The sequence below is a fragment of the Anas acuta genome, chromosome 1, assembly GCF_963932015.1.
Source record: "Anas acuta chromosome 1, bAnaAcu1.1, whole genome shotgun sequence".
Taxonomy (NCBI): domain Eukaryota; kingdom Metazoa; phylum Chordata; class Aves; order Anseriformes; family Anatidae; genus Anas; species Anas acuta.
Window position 1 is genome coordinate 108,684,922 of NC_088979.1, and position 21,641 is coordinate 108,706,562.

Sequence of the window (21,641 nt, forward strand, 5' to 3'; positions counted from 1 at the left end):
CTGTTCTACAGCACCACAAACTGCTGAGATCTGCAAGCTGCACATGGCAAGCTGTCAGCTGTTCTCCTCATTCCCACTGTCTGGGGGAGCATTCTCTTCCACTTGCTCTCCTCATTCAAGTCATAAAAGTTTTGCATAGCAGTCTCTTGGGGAGGGGAGGAAACATCCTTCTTCCCAGCTCAGTAGTGGGCAAAGCAGCTATTTCTCTAGCTGTGGAGCTGGAGAAGCTGCCATGCACCTTTGTTTTCCCTAGAAGAGGCTGCAGTACGATAGAGAAGAGGAGGAAGGAGACACTGAGTGGATGGCTGAGGCATCCATGCAACATGTCTCTTCACCCATCTTTTGCCTCCCAGTCTGCCTTCACCCATTTCCCTCCTGTGCATCAAAATTCAAGTAGTTCCCCCAACGCCAAAAAAAAAGAGAGAGCTGAGAACTGTTACCTCATGTACATGATGCAGAAAGCTTCTCCTCATATTCATTCAGTAGAACTCCAGCATATTTGCAGGATACAGAGATAAACTCTGTAGGAGAAAGAGTATACCACTCTGGGACAATGCTGGGGTAAGAAACACAAAGGATTGGTCATGGAAAGTCAGATCTGATCACTGTGAGTGTACGGCAAAGTTTCAATAAGGCAGGGTGGGGATATTACATTTCAGACAGCTTACTGCAGGAATTGCCTCTCTGTAGCACATGAAAAACACTTGACAAGCCTTAGCTAGCCTATCCCAAAGCCATCTGTGAGTTAGATCTGTATTACTAACACCTTTTCTTGGACACTTCTATGATGAAGTTCTTGACAATTTCACTGGCATAAAATCAACAGAACTTTAAATAATAATGCTTAGTGGAAAATTCTTCAGAAAGACTAATGAAAACATTGATATTCCCCTTCCTGTGGAATTTCATCACAGGCATAAACTGCAAGGCAGGGGAGAGAAAAACAACTCCAGAAACATTCCCATTTTCTTTGAAGACAAAGGAAGCCTTTCAATAAAGTTAGAAATGAAGTGGCAAATGATTATGGGTTTCCCCATCCTAGGAGTTTTCTGAGCTGCTATGGGAATGTACTGCATGTCCTGTACTAATCACCAGTGAGGATTCAGCAGGCGGGAGATTAGCCCTCCTGAAAAGGAGCTGCACTCTTAACTTCAGCGTGAAAGTGTCCACATGGGACATGACTCCAGAGCAACCTCTGCACAGCACTGCGTATCTTCTAAATAAAGGGGATACTAAATTAGTAGAACAATGATTAGATTAGAAGAGTTGCCAGCCCTGTGTTTTAGTCTCTGGACTACTTTTGCTTCATGATCTACACTAGCTGCTGCACGGAGACTGTACAGTTATGTTCTGGATGAGAGATAATTAGCCCAGGAAGGATTGCTGGAGGGACACCAGCCAAAGCTTGTATGCAGCAAGCCAGTTCTCAGGGAACCACAGCTTTTTAAGCAAATCTCACTCTACTGGCACTGGTTCTTTCAGACCAGCCTTTATCAAAGCCGGAAGGCCTTTCTGATTCACCCTCATCTCTTGGCCCAATGTGCAAGAATGAGAGTCTCAATGTGACACATACATAAAATATAAGACCTTCACACAACATTTTTAAGAAGGGCCCAAATGTTCATGCATCAGACTGTGTGAGTGTGTGTGTGTGCATGGGAAGGGGACAGGTTGTCAAAACCCACCTTGCCTGGCAGGCAGGTTATTCTCTATTTATCTGTAAGGGCGCCTGGGACACCGTCCTGGGAAGCATCAAGTGCCCCCTGGGACAAGGCTACAGCTATGTTGGGGCCCTGGTCCAAGCCAGCAGAGCAAGTCTTGCCTTACTTGGAGAGGTGCAGGACCCTGCTCCACATGGATTCTGCTTTGCCTAAGCCTGAATGAGTCAGAAAAATATCCTTCATTGATGTCTTGTGTGGAATAACCTTCCCAGAGTCTGGCTGGGGTAGCTATGGTGCAACCCCGTCTCTTTTCAATTAAGGAAGAGTTACTTTTACCATGGCGTGTTATCTGGGGGAGGAGGTGCAAGGAACAGCAGCAGCGGCAGCAGCAACTGGAAGGGACAGGGAGAAGGCAGCAGAGTGCATCCTGTCAGTATGGGGAGGGTGGCACAGAGAGAGACTGAGCATGGAGAGGGAGGAATAAGACCCGTGATCCTTAAAGGAAAAACAACAGGAAACTAGGCTTGAAAATAGAAAGAATAAGCTGGAGGGGGTGGGAGAGACAAGAAAAGTAGGTGAAGAAAGAAGAGGGGGAAAGACAGAGTGGCAGTGGGGAAGACAGAAAGTGACACAGAAAGGGGGTGGAGAAAAAAAGAGGGGAAGAGAGAGAGAACCATACTAAAGGAATAAAACCAAGCAACTGAGAAGAACGAAGAGTTCAACTCAATTACAGAAAGGAGAGACAGAAGAAAAGACTCTGGAAATCAGGTAAGTAACCATGAGAGGGAAATAACAGAACTGTAGGAGCATCAACAGGGAGATCAAGCTGTTAGACTCAAGGGTAAAACAGCATGAGGGGAGAGATGGACTTGGTGAGGCAGGAAAAGAAGGACAGCCAAAAACAACTTAAGAATTCTACTTTTTCTTTCAATTTTTATCCAAAGCATTCCCACTAGTAACAAGGTGGGTTTGGGGCATTTTAAAAATTACACCATTTTCACCACGGGCGGCTACACAGAACTGACAGGGGAACCTCCCTGCAATAAACATGGATACCAATAGATTGCAATGTACTGGATAGCAGAATAAAAGCCACACGTGTCCTCAGACATTATAATGTGCAAATTGTAGTTTCTGCATGCTGTCAGGCTGCCCTAGGGAGGGTGGCGAAGGGAACTCTTACCTGTGAGAAGCTGGCAGGGTATAAGCGCTTTATCAAGCATCTGCGTAAACTGCCTATATTCCAAAGCACGCAGAATAGTTTCAAAGTATCTCCATTTCTTTTCCTTGGGAGTATTGTATCCTGGCCAGTTTGTGATGTGGACCCTGGGAACGTAACTCAAATGTGGAGAAGTGCCTTGCTCGTGTGCCCCAATGATATGTGCAGCACGCACCGCGGGTGGAATGCCTTTCTTCTCCATCCCAGCACTGCTCAGAGCAGCCTCAGCAAAGAGGCACACGGATCTAGAGGGACAAAAACCCACTCCCGCTTGCAGCTTCTTCTTCTTTTTGTTTGCCTTCCTAATTTTTTCCCCTATTCGCATTTGGAATAATTACTCGATTACATTTCCATAATTTAATATCTCCAGCATTGCAACCGCATGTTTTAAAGAGTAGCCCAGCTTGAAAATACAGTGTCCAGTTGTCTGGTAATTGCTACCTCTGATCCAACGTAGTTTATTTGATAACCCCTTTGATTTCCCAAAGGGTCATTTTAGTGGTCATTTGCAGTGTCTAATGAGCTTTGTGGCATTCTGATTTTGATAGTTAGGGTAAACTGAGGCAGTATCTCTGTCCCTCTGTCCCTGAAGTACTGTAAAAATCACCAGAGGATTATGTAAGTAGCATTTCTGGATAAACCTCGGGCACAAAAAGTAACAGGCTAAATGAGCCTTAATTGATGAAGTCTTCCTTCATGCTAAAACCTTGATGAGGAGGCACATGTGAAAGGTTTTCCCTACTGCTGTCTATGTGAACCTCTCCTTAAGGCTAAAAAACTTAATGCATGTAATATATGTTTGCATGTGTGTGTGCAGATAGGAGTGGGTTAAAGTGTTACTCAAAATTCTCACACCGGTGCTGTATTTGTACCAGACGCCAAACAATTCTGTGTCTGTTGGTCTTTTCAAAATGTACTCTGTTAAGAAAGCAGAATGTTTCTGACTTTCTTCCCCCTTTCCTTGAGAGCAGAACACTAGTTTAGGAGAATTCCTGAGGGTTCGGGATTTAAAATACTCATCAGACTCTGGTTGCTTGGGAACTATGTTAAGTATTCCTGCTACTATAAGTATTTGGCTTTTGTTTTGCTTTTTTTTTTTTTTTTTTTTTTTCCACTCAACACTCTATATTATCACACTATTTCAGTATTTTGGACTTTCACATGAAAAATTTAAACCTTGTCAGGAAATATAGATCTTCCTACCCTAGCCTCTCTTCTCTTTTTGACCTTCAGAGAGATTTCACACATTCTGCACGTTTGTCCTTGTTTTCTGACTTATCTCAAAGCATTGAAAATAGACAAGAAGGAATGAGTAACTCAGCACTATACCATGTCATTAGGGAGCATATTTCAGAGACTGCTCCACACCTCGGGTGCTGTTGTATGAAGCACGTGAACAGAGGCTTAAAATTAGAAATAGTTCCCAGGAGGCACAAGAGAAACTTCAATCTTTGTGCTAGGAATTCTTAAAGAGGAAAAGAAATCAATCTTATGCTTATTGATAAACAACGCATAGATTTCTATAAGCAATGCTCTAATATGCCAGCTTTTTCATGAAATAAAGAAATATTCATGTCATACAGTAAGTAATGAGCCGAGATTCATGCCTGTAAGTATCTCTAGTGTATTATTAAAGTGGGGTCAGTGGTTTTTAATGTAAGAACTAAGGGTTTTACACTTACATTTCTGTCTTTCTTCGTTATCTTTGTCATAATGGACATGCCTTGAGAATGGCTCAGAATTTCCATATGAAGCTCTTCTCCCTTAGATGTGGGAAAGCTGGCAGATGCCTCTGTAAGGGCACGGTGGCTCACGAAGCTGAGCAGTCCAGCCAGGGTAAGTGTTCCAGAGCTCCAGGGTCTTACACTGCATTTGGATGCCTGGTGGGAAAGGGAGAGAATAGCAGCATGGGAGAAAAGCTGTCTCCAATTTAAAATCACACAAAGCTGTCCAAGAGGACAGGTTTTTGTTCTTGCTACTTACTCCAATTTCCTATGCAGAGATGGGGCAAATCACTTAAACCGTGTTTGTTCACAAACGGCCCCTCGGTGGTGCCTCTTGTCTTCTGGATGCCTGCCTCTTAGATGTGGTCTAACTGGTGGAAGTGATAAATGCTCCTGCTCCAGCGCTAACCGGGGAGAGCTCTGCTTCGAACATATGTTACATAGTGCTAAGCACACCGAAGAAAACAGATTAGCAACATCTCCACACAGCTTCCAAAAGTAATGAACATTTTTAATCTTAATCTCCCTCTGCCTTAGTTCCCCAGCTGCAAAATTCATGTAATACCATCTCCTCACCTCCGAGTGGTAATGAAAATAAGTAAATTAATAATTGTGAAGCGATCAGATACCGTTGTGATGAAAGCCATAGGAAAACCCATGAGGAAACTAATAATTCTGTCTTTAGAACAGGACTTGAATAATGTACAGTAAATGAGGCACAGGCCACCCACTGAACAATAAGGAGAAAACAAAACATTGAATAGCTGCTGCTCAAGAAAGCCCCAGCCAGGCTGGCACGGAATAAGGCAGGCATCCTGTGCAAAGAATGAGGTGACAATGTGAGGATGTGGTTAAAGACTCATAGCTAGGAGGCACAGGCACAAAGAGATTGAATTAAGATTGCTTAGGAAAGTAACTCTAGCATTTGCTAACTCCCTACTGCTCGGTTTTGAAAATTTAATATTAGTTGTTTTTAAAGGGGAGGAGGGCGTATATATGTATATGTATGAATATATGCTGAGTATAAAAAATCATCCACTCACAAGCTATAGCCAAACTTTGCCCTGGATGAGAAATTAAGTACTTAGAAGCAAGGTTACAGCACCGAGGCTGGGGTGTGCAGAGAATCCTAAGGATCTTCGGACAGAAAGAAGAAATGAGATTTGATGAGGTATAAGTAGGTGGGAAGTAGATAGTTGCTTAAAATTTCCCCTTTCTAAAGCTGAAAGTGTTAGCAACCTGGGTGCTGTAGAGAGTTAAGTGGTCAAAACAGCCCAAAAGCTGACCCTCCAGAGAAGGGTCAGTGTGGAGCTTGACTGTGGGAGAGCAACAAAGAAGGGATAGGCAGAGAGACACTGAGGGAGAAGGGGGAATAAAGGATAGGGTAAATATGAATTAGAGCCCTTTCCTTCTCCTGTTACCTCTCCAGTCTGTTTTATCTTGATGCTGTTCTGAGTTGCATCTCATGCAGCCTGTGAAACAGCCTAAAATCACAAGTAGGTATTTTACTGCTGTATCAGGCCCAATGCGATGCCCACCATCACCTCTGTGTCGCCTTATACCAGCCTCCCCCACTGTCTAAGCAGTGCTTAAAAATAATTTCTGTCAGCAGAGTTCAGGAACTGCTTCACTATGGCAGTCAATTTATCGACTTGTTTCTATCTTCTGGAGCTCCCTCCGCCCTGCTTGGCTGTCCTCTCTCCTGTACACAGCACTGCCCAGTTTAGCACCAGCTGCAGATGCACCTAGGTAAGCTTCTCCCCACAGAGATAAATATACTGTCAAGAGCACCAAGCTCAGTCATCCTGAACTGGATGCTCTTCAACCTGTTAGCTGAGGAATAGGCTGGATAATATCCATTAGCCCGTTTGTAGCATTTACATCAGAGAGAGAATTGATTTATTTTTCTAGCAAAAAGCATACACAAGCCTTTGTTTAGCTTATCCTAAGACTAGGGTTTTATTGCATTCGTTTGGCTAAGGGCTGATGTTTGCAATGCACAGAGAGAATCCCAAGAGAATTAGAGGGTGCTCCCTGCATGCTAAGTATAAGCCTGGATACCAATACCACGTAACTGTTTGAAGCAGGCTTTTCAAACACAGAGGGACAAAATCATTCCTCAGCTTGACTCAGATATGTTCGAGGTCTTCTCTGTTCTTGGTCTCCTGTATCCACCTCAGACAGAGCTTGGCTCTAATGTCTGGATATATAAGAACATAAGAACACAATTTGACCCTAGCCAAGGGAAAAAATAAATAATAAAATTAAAAAAAATAGATGTCCTGTATAGACAAGCAATAACAGTTCAGCACGATGGAAGTCTGCAGCTTCCAGCATCACTTCAGATGAAAATATTCTCCATAATGCTGTCATCTGTGTGTGTAACACATCCCTGATGTACACACTTGGAGGTGTTGAGTGAGCTCCCTCTGTCTGTGTCTGTGTGCGTCAGGGTGTGTGTGTGTGTTCAGGAGGTGACAGGTCATTCAGCTCCCTTATCTTCTCACCCACTCTCATTTTTTTGTGAACTCTGAGATTTTCCACAGTTGGAGAGGGGGAAAGCACACCTCATCAAGGAATAACAAGCTGTCTGCAACTACAAGCAGGGCCAGTGGTCTGGATACCAGCATGACCCTTCCAGAAATTGCAGTGAACTCAGGAGGAGCAGGGAGATGAGAAACATTGGACGGCTGTCTTCTGGGACAGGAGCTGTTAACACAGAGCTCTGCCATGAGATTTGAGCACAGGAGTCAAAGTCAATCTCCTTGCAGCTTACAGGACTTTGAACTCAAGGAACTAGCAGAAAGGAATATGAACCTATTTAATGCAGATCCATGCACAGATCAGAGTTACAAACTTGGCTAAAGAACTGGCCTCTTTCAGGCAGAAACTTATCATAAGCATGTGTGTGCATATGAAGCCGGGGGGATGGTGTTTGACCACCTGACGTGTCACTGCTCAACCAGTGTACGTACACATGAAAGAGCCAATGCCAGCTAATAGTGAACAGAAAGATACATCCTGAGGTGGGCTTTAGCATTGATTTCTGTCCCAAAGCTCTGAAAAGCCAGCCTGAAAATGTCAGCAGCTGTATTATGTGGGATGCTGAGAGAGTGGATTACTGCTGCCGGGGGGCTGGAGACCCCCAGGTGAGAGCGTTCCCTACCCTCCAGTGCAGAGCTGGAAGTGTCTGCAGGTGAACAGCCAGTTTTGCAAGGCTGGGACCACTCAGCTCAGGCTGCAGCCTGCCAGTTGTTACTGCAGGGGAAAAGATCTTCGCTTGCATGCCTCAGCAGTAGCTATCTGTCGTGTTGCCTGGGCCTGGAAGGAGGTGACACAGCCGGAGGAAGGCAGGCCACAAGCAACTCCTAGGCATTGACCGTGCCAGAGCTGACCTGGATGCTCCACTGAACAGGGCTGACACTTCCCAGAGCTTAGAGGAGACGGCTGTGGCTTGAAATGGGGGACTTGCTGCATGGCCTTGGGCAAAAATAGAGTGACTTTGCATTCATTACTCTCTCCCTTCCCTGGGAACCTCACTTCCCTTGCACAAACGCACCCTGCTGAGAGAGCCTCTCTGAGCCTGCCTGGGACCTGCCAAGGGGAAGAGGTGAGCTGAGAGAGGGAGAGCAGAAACAGTATTATAATCAGGCTCTCCACTTTATTTTAGAAACATCCTGCAGAGATGTCGACCTCCTGTCACCTTCCTTGTGGGAAAAGTTAGTGTGAAGTGTGGAGCTGGGCTATTTATATCACTGCTGATAGTCTTGCCTGTCTGCTAAAGAGGGGAAAACCAGTGAATTCCTAGCAACTCCTGGGGAAACAGACTCTCATCGAGAAGAAAACCCTGCAGGAACAACCTTCCTGCCTCTTTGGTGTGAGTTTCTTAGCAGTTCCCCGCAGCTGTAGCGAGTCTGCCCAGGCCAACACCACAGAGCAGAGCAAGAAGCAGGGATGCAGCGTGCCTGCCTGTCATTCAGAGCACGTGGCATCATAAACAGGAAGGGCAAAGCTGCTCCAAGAGCTCCCAACACGTCCCCTCCCACAGAAAAAGGTAGCACAAGAACGGGATGGTGGAAGGCAGCACTCTGTTGGCGAGGCAGCCTGGTGCACTAGCAGGTGCCATCCCTGCCGGGGTATTTTTATCTCGGCATTTGGCAGTCACAAGGCCCCGAGCTGGGTGGGAGCCACGCTTGGGCTGCGGTTTTGCTACTTGGTTTTTCCCAGCTTTAACTGCGTTCCAGGTGACGATGAAGCCGGGGCAGCCACGGCGCTGGGATTGTGCCGGGCTGCGCTGGGCTTTGTCACATACACGTTCCCTCTTGCCAAGACCTCGTGACTGTGCACAGCCCCTCTGCCGCTCCAGCAGAAAGCTGCCAGCCAAGAGCAGGGCAGCGTGGTGGCACAGCCCGAGACTCCACATGAATATGCACAAAGGCTGTCAAGACAGCCTGCTATCAGGTGCCGAGACCTCAGGAAGATACCCAGAGGTATTTTTCGCTGAGTCACACTGGAGAGAGATGAGATTTGTCCAATTAAGTGCAAAGCAGGAGTATAAAAGGCCACAGATGCTCACATGCTGAGAGGCCAAAGCGTGTGGGGATAACAGTCTGGGAATGAGGAAGGGGAACTATATGGAAAATTCCCAAGAATAGTAAAGCCCCGGGGAGAAAAGCTGTTTCAGAGACAGTCCTGCATAGCCAGGAAAAGCTGTCAGGAGGTGACAAAAATTCTTCTTTGCTCGCTGGCAGCACAGAACTAGATGCTTTCTTCTGTTGTTCTCGGAGGTCCTTGGGCTGGCATGGCAAGAATAGCTCACTGATAGCTAAAACCAGCTAAGCCAAAAAGGACCCCCCTTCTCTTGGTATCCAGCACCCTTTCTCCCATGTCCTCCTACCCCCTCGCAGCAGCCACAGGCTCTCTGGGGCTGCAGCAGGCACAGCAGGAGGTGTAGGGCTCCTTGGGCAGCCCCTCCATCCGACAGCCTGCGCAGGGAGCAGCCAGCAGGGAGGGACTGAAGGAGCGGCCCTACTGTTTAGTCCAAGCCTCATGGCTGCCAACCTTGGATCGTTCAGATCTACCTCCTTTGGGAAAGTGCTGTGGGGCTGTTACTCTCACATCTGGTTCCTTTTTTTTTTTTTTTCCCTGGACTCCTCTTGCACTTACGCTTGCCTACTTCATTTCTGTACACATTGATCTTAAGTTTGCAAATATCTAGGTGTAGTAGCCTTCACCAGGGGATAGCAGACCATAATAAAACCTCAATCTACCTGCACATGGTAGAACTGATGCCAAGAGGTGCTCAGTTTGTGAGTGCACATACACATAGCAGGAAAGAAAACTCAGCCTTGGTACAGCCAGGGAGAACTGTTTTAATTTTTACTCTAACACGCAAGGTGAATTAAGAAAAGGCAGCTGTCAGCTAGCAACAGCAGGAGCCATAGGGGCACCTGCAAGCAACACACACTCACCTGGACAAATGAGGACACCCACAGTCCTTCATGCTGTCAGGGAAGTGATATTCCACGTGGTACAGTTGTGCTACACCCTAGCGACCTTGGACACATCTGTACACTGAACTGTAGGTTGGTGGCAGCTTTGTCACCACTCTGGGAAAAAAAAAAAAATAATTAAAAATCCTGTTTTCAGTACAGCTTACTGTAAACCCATCACTGATTTAACTGCCTGTATTTAATTCTTGGTGCTCGCAAAACAAAGCCATATGTTAATTCCTCCCAAATGCAGTAACTGCACCAAAGCCATTTCAGCAGACAGACCCTCCGATTTTTCAGTTTTACCAGCGTAAGGAAGGAGAGAATCGGAAAGACAATTTTGTGTGTTGCTGCTCCTCTGGTTCTCAGCTGGCAGCAGATGAAACAGCTTCTGCATACTCCAGCAGCCACCAGGATCTACATTAGCACGACTGCAGCATGCCTGCCAGGAAAGAGCCAAAGCCCATTCTCGGCTTGCTGGCGTGCCCCTTCTCCCTCCTCACACAGCTTCCAACAGGCAGTGGGGCAGCAAGAGATCACCTCCCCATCTCCTCACCTGGGAAATCCTCGCCCGTCCTCGGGGCAGCCCTCAGCAGCACCGGGAGCTGAGGAATGAATCCCACTTTCATTCTTTGTCCCATTCACCCATGCAGATTGACACTGCACACAGACAAGTAATGGTAAAAAAAAATCATCATGTGCATTGCTACAATAAATTACATCAGTTACATAACCGGAGGAGGGAGTATTGTTCCCTCAACAACCGTATGGTCTCCAGCCTTTGCTCACAGGAAATGTACACAACGTCGCTGCAGTAAATTTTCAGCATTTAACAGCATCTACTCTCCACAGGCATTTCTGCGCAGTAAAAACAATTGGCTTTTAAAGAGGAGATGAGGGAAAACAAGGGAGGAGAGTTATCACTTTTGGTGCCTGCAGCTTTGGGATTTACCTTGTCTAGTGCTTTTAGTATTTCATTATGATGATTATTAAGTTTTGCATACATTTATTGAAAAGGCGTTTTCAAAAGGAATGACTGTGGGAGAACATTATCTCCAAGGTAATAACGTGTACTTCATAGTGCCCAGCCCTTAACCCACGCACAAGATAGTGCCCTGGGAAGGTCAGCATGGTGAGCATAACTGCATCAAATGATCACCCAAGTACTCCCACAGAGCCCCACAAATTAAGCCCATCATTCTCTCTTTATCCAGAGGGTTAAGTGACTTGGCCAGAAACAGTCTGCCAGAGTTGGAAACAAAACTGAAGCAGGTTCTCCTACATCCTGAGCTTGCAGTCTTACTACCAGCCCATCTAACCTTTCCTCTCAGCAGACCACCTACCAGGAGCTGCTGGTCCTTAGGACGTATTTCAAGGGAGGCTTGTTTCCTTTGCCCATGCCATTTGAGCATTGAGTATTGTCTCAGGGCTTAAGAAAAAAGGAGAGAGCAAGATCCTTGCAAAAAATGTAGATTTTGCAGCAGTTCCCATTTTAAGAGGTATGGCAGAGTGGCAGCAGATTAGGTTCACAGGACTGGCACAGCTCACCAAAGTCTTTACACACCTGAAACATTTCAAACGCGTAAATAGAATGCTTGCAAGTGGTGATACTGCAAAATCAAAGCAAAACCTATGTGCAAGGTGCAGGTGGGCAACAGGGAGGCTTTCCATGCCTTTCTTTCAGTGGTGACACTGAGTTCAGACCAAAGCTCAGAGCTGCAAGCACTTCACCTTCCAAGTGTCAGTGCAGATATTACACAAAGGCAGCATGTGAACGTGCCAAGGCACTGCCCAGACCAAGCAGTACACCCCAGATCCCAGAGGATCAACCCATTTAAGGGTTCTCCAGAGTGCAGTTTGCAAATGGATGCCTACTGCTTTAACTACACAGGCCTCAGAGGATGCAGTATGCAGACCACAGTGAAAGGACTTTCTGAACCAAGGAAAAACATGGCTCACCCTCAAAATTTTAGCAGCCCATTTAACAGGTCGTAGTTTGATTGTGCTAAATTATTATTATTATTATTAATAATAATAATAATAATAATAATAATAATCAACATCAAAACAACAACAACAATAAAATGGGTTTGGCAAATGTGAAACAAAGTTTTCAGCAAGCCAGAACTCATTCATTTCAGGTCAAATCAAAACGTTTCCTTTGACACAAGCCAAATTATTCCACTCCATGCATCCCCAGCTGGGCATTTCCTGACCTTCCTTAGAACCCCTTTCTTCTGTCTATTTTCACCCACAGAGGCTGTCTCCAGTTCTGCCTTCAAGCCTTCTCCCCCCTCCTGGTGAGCAGAAATGGGGGACTGGAGTTTCTTGGGCGAGTTCCTCGAGGAGGTCCACAAGCACTCCACAGTGGTGGGGAAGGTTTGGCTGACCGTGCTCTTCATCTTCCGGATGCTGGTGCTCGGTACCGCAGCCGAGTCCTCCTGGGGAGACGAGCAGTCCGACTTCATGTGCGACACCCAGCAGCCCGGCTGCGAGAACGTCTGCTACGACAAGGCCTTCCCCATCTCGCACGTCCGTTTTTGGGTCCTCCAGATCATATTTGTCTCCACCCCATCCCTGGTGTACATGGGCCACGCCATGCACACGGTGCGCATGGAGGAGAAGAGGAAGATGAAGGAGGCAGAAAGAGAGGCCCAGGAGATGAAGAACAGCGGTGACAATTACTACCAGCAGAAGTGCCCCGCGCCAGAGAAGGCCGAGCTGTCTTGCTGGGATGAATCGGGAGGCAAAATTATCCTCAGGGGCAGTCTGCTGAACACCTACGTCTACAGCATTTTGATTCGCACTGCCATGGAAGTGGCCTTCATTGTGGGACAGTACGTCTTGTACGGGATCTTCCTGGAGACCCTGTACATCTGCCAGCGGGCACCTTGCCCCCACCCTGTCAACTGCTACGTTTCCCGTCCCACAGAGAAGAACGTCTTCATCGTCTTCATGCTGGCCGTGGCCGTGCTGTCCCTGTTCCTCAGCCTGGCCGAGCTGTACCACTTGGGCTGGAAGAAAGCCAAAGAGAGGTGCTCCCGGGCCTACAAACCCAGCCCCAGCACAGCTCCTGGCAGACTGGAGTCCGCCCCGCAAGTGGAAAGGGCCCAGATGTACACTCCCCCGCCAGATTTTAATCAGTGCTTGGCGAGTCCCAACGGGAAGTTCATCAGCCCCTTCAGCAACAAGATGGCCTCCCAGCAGAACACCGCCAACTTTGCCACCGAGAGGGTCCACGGCCAGGAGGATGCTGCTGGTGAAGGGCCCTTCGTGAAGTCCAGCTACACGGAGAGCCCAGAGGTGGCCAACGAGTGCGCGGCGCCTGCCTTCCCCGAGAGCTACTTCAACGAGAAACGCCGCTTCAGCAAGACCAGCCGTGCCAGCAGCAAGGCGAGGTCGGATGATTTGTCCGTGTGACCTGTCGCCAGGAGGGATGAGGAGAAGGAGTGGTCTCGGCGCTTTGTAAAACTTCTGCAAAGTGGGCCGCAGACTCTCACCACTAACCTCTCTCTTTTAACGCCCTCTTGCTCCTTCTCGGTGAACGTCATTGTCACACTGCAGACACCTCTCACAGCTTTCGGCAGGGGCAGCCACTGGACGCCGCACACCTGGAGGCTGAGGAGAAGCACCAGTCTCGAGGTGTGAAGCTCTCAGCCATATTCTCACCACGGGACCCGCAGGGACTGGGGACTCGCCATCCCTAGCCACAGACTGGTAGAGCACAGGCTAGCACGCTCCTGGGGCTGCCTGGCTGCTACAAATGCAAGGCCAGCCATCCACTGCAACACCACATCCAGCAGGCTGGCTGGACCTCGATCCCCTCAGCCCCCTCGCATCTCCTTTGATGTCTGTCCAACACTCGCTACAGCGCTGGGCAATTATACCGAGCTGAAGCTTCTCTCACTGGCAGGGAGCAGAAACACACCAGCGGGCCTTCTGAAAGAAAGACTCTCTCTTCTTTGTTCTCTCTCTTTTTAACCTTCCCTTTCTCTACCTGAGCCCGGATATTTTATACCAGTTTACCTATACGATAAACTCTACTTGAATTTTTTTTTGACACTGTGCATAGAACTGTTCCCATAGATAGATAAGGACAGCCACGGTCCCCCCATGCACAGCTGCTTGGTGTCTAACTTTGGATTCCCTTCCTCATTCCTACGGCAGCACAGCAGGCTGGCCCCTGGGATATCGCTCAGACAATCAGTGGATGAAGACTAGGGAATTTTCCCAACATACTTATGTCAGCAATTTTAAGCAAGGCATCCACTAACAGAAATAGAGATTTTCCTCTGAGAACAGACGTCCACCTAGTAAAAAAGGAGGAATCATCATGTGGAAACAAAGTGATATTTCCCTTTCTTATGCTCATCTTTCAAGCAACCTGAATGCTGCTGAAAGGGTGCTGACAGCTGCCGACTCGGGAGAAAAACATCCTCTGTTTACCTGCAGAAGAGGTACGGCCTGTGTCTTCTCCCTGCTACCCTACAAAAAAAAAAAAAAAAAAAAAAGACACTTCAGTATCTTTTGCAAGGAGCAAGAGGTCCCTCCAGGTCCCGCACATCAGTGAGCTCCTGGCTGCTCTCTCAAACCTGCCAGCCACTGCAAGCCATGATATCATCTGTCCTCCTGGCAAATCTCTGTTCTGCCATGAGGTCGTCTTCTTCACCTCTGGTTCACGTGGTGTAAGGAACCACTGCTGGACCACTTCTTTCCTCCACCACAGCCTCCCAAAGCAGCCACTGGCGCCCAGCACTGCACAGTGAGCCTGGTGGGTGAGGTCTGCAGGCAGCTCCCACCCTAGATACATTTTCTCACTGCAGAGCTGACCTTCCCTTTTAAAGAGGGGTGCCAAACAGAGCTAAACTGCTCCTTGTTATTTACCCTGCTGTTGGACTGTGTGAGTGAATGGCCTGGGACCAGCTTGTGAGGGGACCGAGCCATTCCCTCTCTTAGCAGCTGCTGAAAAAGTTTGTGAATCCTTGCTCCCGTTACACAGATAGCTTTGGTACAGTTCTCTGTACGTATACAAACACACCCACACACTGGGGGGAGAGGGGAGTGAGAACTTGTTTTTGTTTTGTTTGTAAGGTGTTTTATAAACATGTATTTTATAATCCTGAAAAGACCTGTGTGCTCGCTCTCCCTAACATGAGATTTTAGTCCGTTGTGCCTAGGTTTCTCCTAATAAAGTTCTAACTCCATCGCTTCGTGTTGGTGTTTTGCCTCTCGTGTGGCTGAGAAGGAGCCGCTAGCATCGACCCAGCTGCCCGCCAGCCTCTGCTGCTCAGAGATCACAAAGATTCCCACTGCCCAGAGTGGCAGGGATGAGGGGAGAGCTCAGCCAGGGGCATAAATAATAAACACTGGGAAATGATTGATTGACTGGCTGGCAGAAAACCCCTCCAGCTCCCTCTGCACTACCAAGGAAGAACGGGAAGAGCTGGCCAGGGAGCAGCTGCCTGGCTTTGTTGTGACAGAAAGACCCCCGGCACACCTTTACACCCAGAGCCTGTGCCTCTCCTTCCCATGCCCAGCCTGAACTTCATCTCTTGCTCCCACTTTCTGGCTTTCACAGGCTCCCTTCTTCTGACCTCGGGTCCCTCTGTCCACCCAGAGGAAGTGCCCTTCCTTCCTCTCGCCTCACAATCTCCCATCCCGCGGGACTCCACACACTGGGAAGCTGGAGACCAGTAATGTACCGGGCCCCAGCAGGGGCATAAAGAACCAAACCGAAATTTCATGAGGACACCAGCACAAAGACCTTTAACTGGTGGAAACAGCAGGGACCCTTTAGGATCAGATGAACCTTGTTTGGGGACAGCAGGGGGTGTTCAGCCCAGAAAGGAGGATGCCACGTAGGCCCCCATTGGCACGCAATGCAGCAACGAGGCAGGATTAGTCCTAGCATTAACTGGCACGTGTGTAGCCTCCGGTTGTGCCTGTCCCTTAGGGTGCTACCTTGCTGGGAGAGATGTATTTAATAAGCCAGGAACTTATTTAAGCCTATTCATGGATTTCCCTTTGGAAAACCTGGCTATTAAGTGATATTGCTACTTTATGGGGCCATTTAGGCACTAACACAGGCCTTGTTTAATAAATTATTCTCAGTTTATGCCAAGCAGTGGCGCAAACTTTAAAAGCCCTGTGCTACCAGCACTCAGAGGGGTAGCAACTCCTTGCTGGAGAGCAAGGGATGGTTAAAAAAGTCTACACTATTCCAGGCCTCCATGATCCAAACATCGGGTTTTGGTGATCATTGAGACCACAAGAGGACAACCACACCAGGCCAGCTCTACACACACATCAAAGCAGGTAGTCTCCCTCTGTCACTCCTGCCTTAATGCCTCCCCAGACCTGTCTTCTGGGTATAACAAGTGGCCAATAGTTGATGGATGGATGTTTGCACTGGCTGACAGACCATAAACTTATGACTGGTGGAATCCATTGCCAAGGCCAGCCAGGCTGTCACACCACAGTAGGAACATATTTACTTCAGCCAGGAAGCGGAGAGGCTGGCCTGTCATTTCAGACAGAGTTTGTGGTTATTGCTTTGTCCCCAGTGGATGGATGGATGGACAATCTTTTAGCTGTGACCTAAATCAACATCATATATTAAATTCAGCCCTGGGATAGGCAGTCAGTCTTTAAATGGCATCATTACAAAGACAGTGCTCTGGGGAGAAAAAAGGGAAACACCTAAGAACTTTTTATTCAGCATTTGTCCATCTTTTCTCAAGAGCCTTACCTGCTGGGGTTAGCTCAGCCTCTGAAAACTGTTTTTTCCCCCTGAGCACTGGAATTGCTATTTAACAGAAATACTGTCCCCCATCTTCCTCCATGAGCACACCTCAAACCATTCCAGCATTGCCTTCTCCGACTGGTGTCTTTCAGAGCCAGAAGCCAGTCCTATCCTACAGCTGTTTGCTAATCAGCTGTCAAGTCTAAGATGTGAAAACAGAAAATGTGCGTTTCACCAAGCTCTTAAAACAGAAAGACTTAAACCTATTAATGGAAAAGCTATATTTAAAAATATATAGAATGCCAAAACTAACCAAGTAAGGAATCAAGACAAGGTCACTCCTGTAGTCCCTCTCATCTCTCCAAAAAGCACAGCGAGACAGTTGAGTCAAGGAAGAGACAAAGGAGGGAGATACCTAAAAATAATGGTTGATGCACAGCATGCAGGTTGAGCAAGTTTTTTCGTCTTTCAGAATATGCACACAAGGCAATCCTTGTGCAAACACAAAGCTGATGTTTAAGACTGTTAAAAAAGAACAGGTGAAAAGATGCCAGACTACACTATTCTCCTTCAAACACTTTTCCACAAAATAGTGGAGGCCAAGGCATTAGGAAGATCAAATAAATAAATAAATAAATAAACACACTGCATGCTCATAGGAAGGAGAACGTGTTTGACTGGACTGCAGATGTCTCAAGCACAAAGACCATAGAAATGCACTGTCCCAGAAGTCAGCGTAGCATGGCAAAGAGCCCCAGCAGGAGTGGTGGAGGCTGCCCAGCCATTGGCCTGGGCCTATGAAGGCAACTGCTGTCCCCAGAGGGAACCACTGTCCCCAGGAGCCCCTGCTGCCACTGCTCCCTTCCCTCTCAGCAACAACGCAGTCTCACCAAAAGGGTGCCCAGTCTTTATAAGCATGGGCTCAGCAGAATGAAGGTATGGACAGCTAGTGGTCTCTCTTCTTCTGGGCCCCAAGAGCAGCTGGCACCCAATTTTCTACTTATCTGAGCAAGGATGAATGACTTCAAAAACTGGCATGAAGCTGAGAGGCAGCTGAAGAGACGTAATGCCACTGTTTCAATTATATCCCACTCCTGTTTTCCTCCACTCACTAAAGTTAACAGGCAAATCTGGTGCTGTTCTTCTGACCTGGTGAACTACCATCACGTGCACAGAAATCTCCCCGTGGCAAAAACAATGATAGAAAAGGGCAACACTGTCTTTACAAATGGTATTTAAAATAAATAAGCAAATAAACCAAACAAAAAAACAGGCAGCCCTATCCAAGGCTACACTACTAACCTGCAAGATGTTTAAAACAAACAAATAACAACAACAAAAAAAACACTCAATACATGGGCAGCATGGGGTGCGTAGCTCTGCACCGAGTTCGTGTCGTATCCAGCTCTCAGCGCTGAAAGAGCTGGCAGCGCTATGAGGAGCCTCCAGCTGTGATGAAGGCTGTGCTGCAGGAAGAAAAGCCTCCTCCCTCTCTCCCAGTAGGACCACTAACTGCCCCAAGGATTTCTGGAACCTCCTCCCAGTAGGGATTACAGGAGGGTACCCACGGCTTATGCCAGTTTTTGCACACATGTGCACACGTGAATAAAGCACAACATTTTGGTGATCAGGTTGCCAGCCGCAGCAGACGTGCAGATGGCCTGAGAACGAGGATGGAAGGAGGCAGCTTCTTAAGACACACATTTTAGGGGGAAAAACCGTGACTTCAAAATGTGAAATTAATAGCTTTGCTTTTGCCCTCAGTGTTTGTTGCTTGTATGGGCTAGATGAATAAAGATCTTTCTGGGGACCACAGGAATTGTAGCAGCACACACACACTCATATAGATAGATACTACATCACCATGAAAATGTGATGACAGAAAAAGAAAGAAAATCAAATGAGTTTATAACACCCACTTCAGCCAAATAATGCAGAAATTGTTCATTTTTCCTGCAGTGAACATTGTTTTACATTTTTGAAAATGGATTTGCTGAGGCCACATTCACATACCACCACTGTTTTCCCACAGATATTTGAGTGATTGAGTTTGACGGGCAATAGAGCTCTCAGAAAGTGCATGTCAGCCATGGAAACTAAGTTTTAAATTCGTATGTACAAATATTCACCCCAGAGGCAGCTGTGTGTTCCTCGAGCCATTGGGAAGCACAAACAATATTGTGTAACCAACCAAACAACACACCTCCACAGTACAGTACATGCCATAAATTCACACCGGAACGCATTTTAAGGACAGTTGTGGGTTATACCAGTCAGAGCAAACATCTGAGAGACCTGTAATCCGCTAATACTCTGTTGGTGGAAGTAGAAGTTAGCTCAAACGCATATTTGTCTGCCTTTCGCTGGGCCCTAGGCACAGCCTGAGGCATGTCTGGGAGTTGTGTGGGACCCACACATGAAGGAGGGGTGTGCACAAGAGGTGCAGAAGACCCCACTTTCTTGTCTGCTCACAAAGTCCCTACCAGAAGGTCAGAATATTCCATCATCTTCTTAATGCAAGCAACTCTCTCCATTTTGTGCTCCTGCACAGAGGGCTTCACAGCATCCTTGCAAGCCCCTACACTTGGCAAGCGCAAAATATAGCGGAAGCATTGCAAAAGCACTGGCACTCAGGCATAAAAACACTCCCCAGCCTCTAACACAATTTGCCAAGCTAACGCAGGGCTTCATAGCCTACCTATTCACACAAAGGCAGTGGTCTCTGGATGAATAAAAGTAATCACGCTGTGTTTGCTAGCAAAAAGTATTCCCCCAGAGCAAGCCGGGAAGCAAAACTCTGAGCAGCTGCAATATATTTACTTACTCCTTTAAACCTATTTCTGGACCGAGGCCTGTAGGACTGCTACATTAAGCCATGTTCCTCCCTCAAAGTGGCTACATCTTACTAGTGGATTAGGCAATCCTTTTCTTTTTTCATTTCCGTATTACTCTGGCCTCAACCCCTGCTCAATTGGCACGTAATGAGCTCCCCTGAGGCTCTGTCTGCAGGAGCAGGGCAGTGGGCGGCAGGGAATTTGGCAGACACCCTGCCTCTTCCCACTCTCTCAGGCCACGTACTCTGCTGTCCTGCTCTTCTGATGCATCCTTAGGCAAGAAGAGCTCTCCATGGACCGCTGTTACTTTTCATGAGGACATCTCCATCTGACAGGGCTGGACCAAAGTGGGGAAGCGCTCAGGGATTACTCCAAGTGAGGTCTTGTGACTCACTGTTCACACACAGTAGCTCCTCTTCACCATAAGGTTAATTTAGACAGCAGGAACAGATGCAGCCAAGCCAGACATCAGTATGCACGGCTGGGGACCCATGAGAGAGTTAAATTTTCTTGTTCACGTTGGACATGAGCCTAACCTTAAAAAGGCATGTCCATGGTGGTCAGCTATATGACAATATGAAGAGAGCAAAAGTCACATCTAGCGATTTTTCCAGAAACTGGATACGTGCTGCTAGGACATGCCATTTTTAACAGCCCCCCCCAGTAAAACCCGACACTCTCATACTCAGCTACACACAGGCTTTCACTAAAAATTACATTACCCACCAGCTCCTACCCTTAAAAGGAATCAGATTAGCAGGGAGAGGCAAGCTTGAGGTCAGAAACTTGCTGCTATTTGTTTGGGTTTGTTTTTTAAGTAAATGCCATGCCAGCTGTTCAGCCTGGGAACAGGGTTTGAGGTTGAAAAGTGCTCTTAACAGAACCGGTTTGATGGGTGCCAGGTTACGGGCAACAAGTCTCAGAAACAAACGTCTCCATTTAGCCACTGCTAAATAATGCTCAGTTTCCACCTGGCTTTTCTTCTAATTCATCCCACATTCAATAAAGCCTTAGGTACAGCAGAAATTGCTGTCACCTTCACTGCCTAACATGAACTAACAACCCAAGGGCACATGTGGTTTGTAACTGATACTCCACTGAAAACTGGACTATTTTTCCAATCAGCTTTCCCCTCCCAGATCACTAGAACTCTTTTCTCAGCTTTTCTTCCCCTCTGAAATGAGACTTGGGATTATTTTTACTCCTCTGCGGTCTTGTCTTTTCTTAGGGTACAGCTATATGTTCCTTTCCACATTTCTAGTTTCTCCATGCTTCCTTTCGTCTCTGGCATTTCCAATGTGTCAAATTTGAGGACTCTCTGAAAAGCTCATTGAAGTACCCACTTCAAAGTCCTCAATAAAGAGGTTATTTATGTTAAAAAGGACTCAGAATAACCCTCACTAATTCCTGTCGGGCATCTCTGTCTGAGCAAGCACACCACAGGCTCCCCACACAGAGAGCCACCCGATAGACCGATAAGGTCCTCAAAAGCCCACACAGCAACACCTCAACAACCCTTTTCTTCTCCCTGTGTACACCCACTGCGGGGTGACCAGCCCAGTTCCTACAGCACAGACACCCCACGGCTTCCCTGAGCGCCCTCCCCACAAGCGGGATGGGGGCTGCCACCACCCCGTGCCTGTAGGCCTCGGCGCAGGCCGGCGCCGCCTCATGGCGCCATGAGCTCGCAGCCCCTCAGGGCCTGGTCCGCTCCCTGCGCTGCTCAGAGAGCCGGGGTAGTCACGCCAGCCTCACAGCCCACACGTCTGTGACAAATTCACCGCCGTCAATGCGCTGCAGTTCATAATGATTATTTTCTGTCCACAGCCCTGCTGTTTGTTTCAATCCATTTAGCAATATTCATTAGCTCCCCACTTCAAATTAGGGTAATTGAGAGGAAGAGATCGCGTAATAAAGTCTTTTAGTAAGGGAGACCTGTCACATTCCCCTCACTGACTCATTTGTTGAC

At 47.4% G+C, this 21,641-nt stretch overlaps 2 protein-coding genes across 5 annotated transcripts in view; one reads left to right on the forward strand and one right to left on the reverse strand.

The window, feature by feature from the left end:
• The window catches only part of GJA8 (gap junction protein alpha 8), a 55,743-nt gene extending 43,386 nt beyond the window's left edge, over positions 1-12,357 (reverse strand). For 2 of the 4 annotated variants that reach the window (XM_068691702.1, XM_068691688.1), the window contains exons 1-2: positions 2,845-4,227; positions 441-556 (exon numbers count right to left, since the gene is read on the reverse strand). The gene's annotated coding sequence lies outside the window, so the exon portion shown is untranslated. Of the gene's footprint in view, positions 1-440; positions 557-2,844; positions 4,228-4,562; positions 4,761-4,863; positions 5,051-10,075; positions 10,214-10,652; positions 10,757-11,439 lie in introns of those variants that run through there. The other 2 variants (XM_068691695.1, XM_068691710.1) reach the window with 2 other exon arrangements.
• Positions 12,358-12,406: 49 nt separating this feature from the next.
• On the forward strand, positions 12,407-15,300 carry GJA5 (gap junction protein alpha 5). The gene has a single exon (XM_068691731.1). It carries the CDS (start codon positions 12,407-12,409, stop codon positions 13,514-13,516), a length of 1,110 nt encoding a protein of 369 aa, XP_068547832.1. The 3' UTR covers positions 13,517-15,300.
• Positions 15,301-21,641: the final 6,341 nt, after the last annotated feature.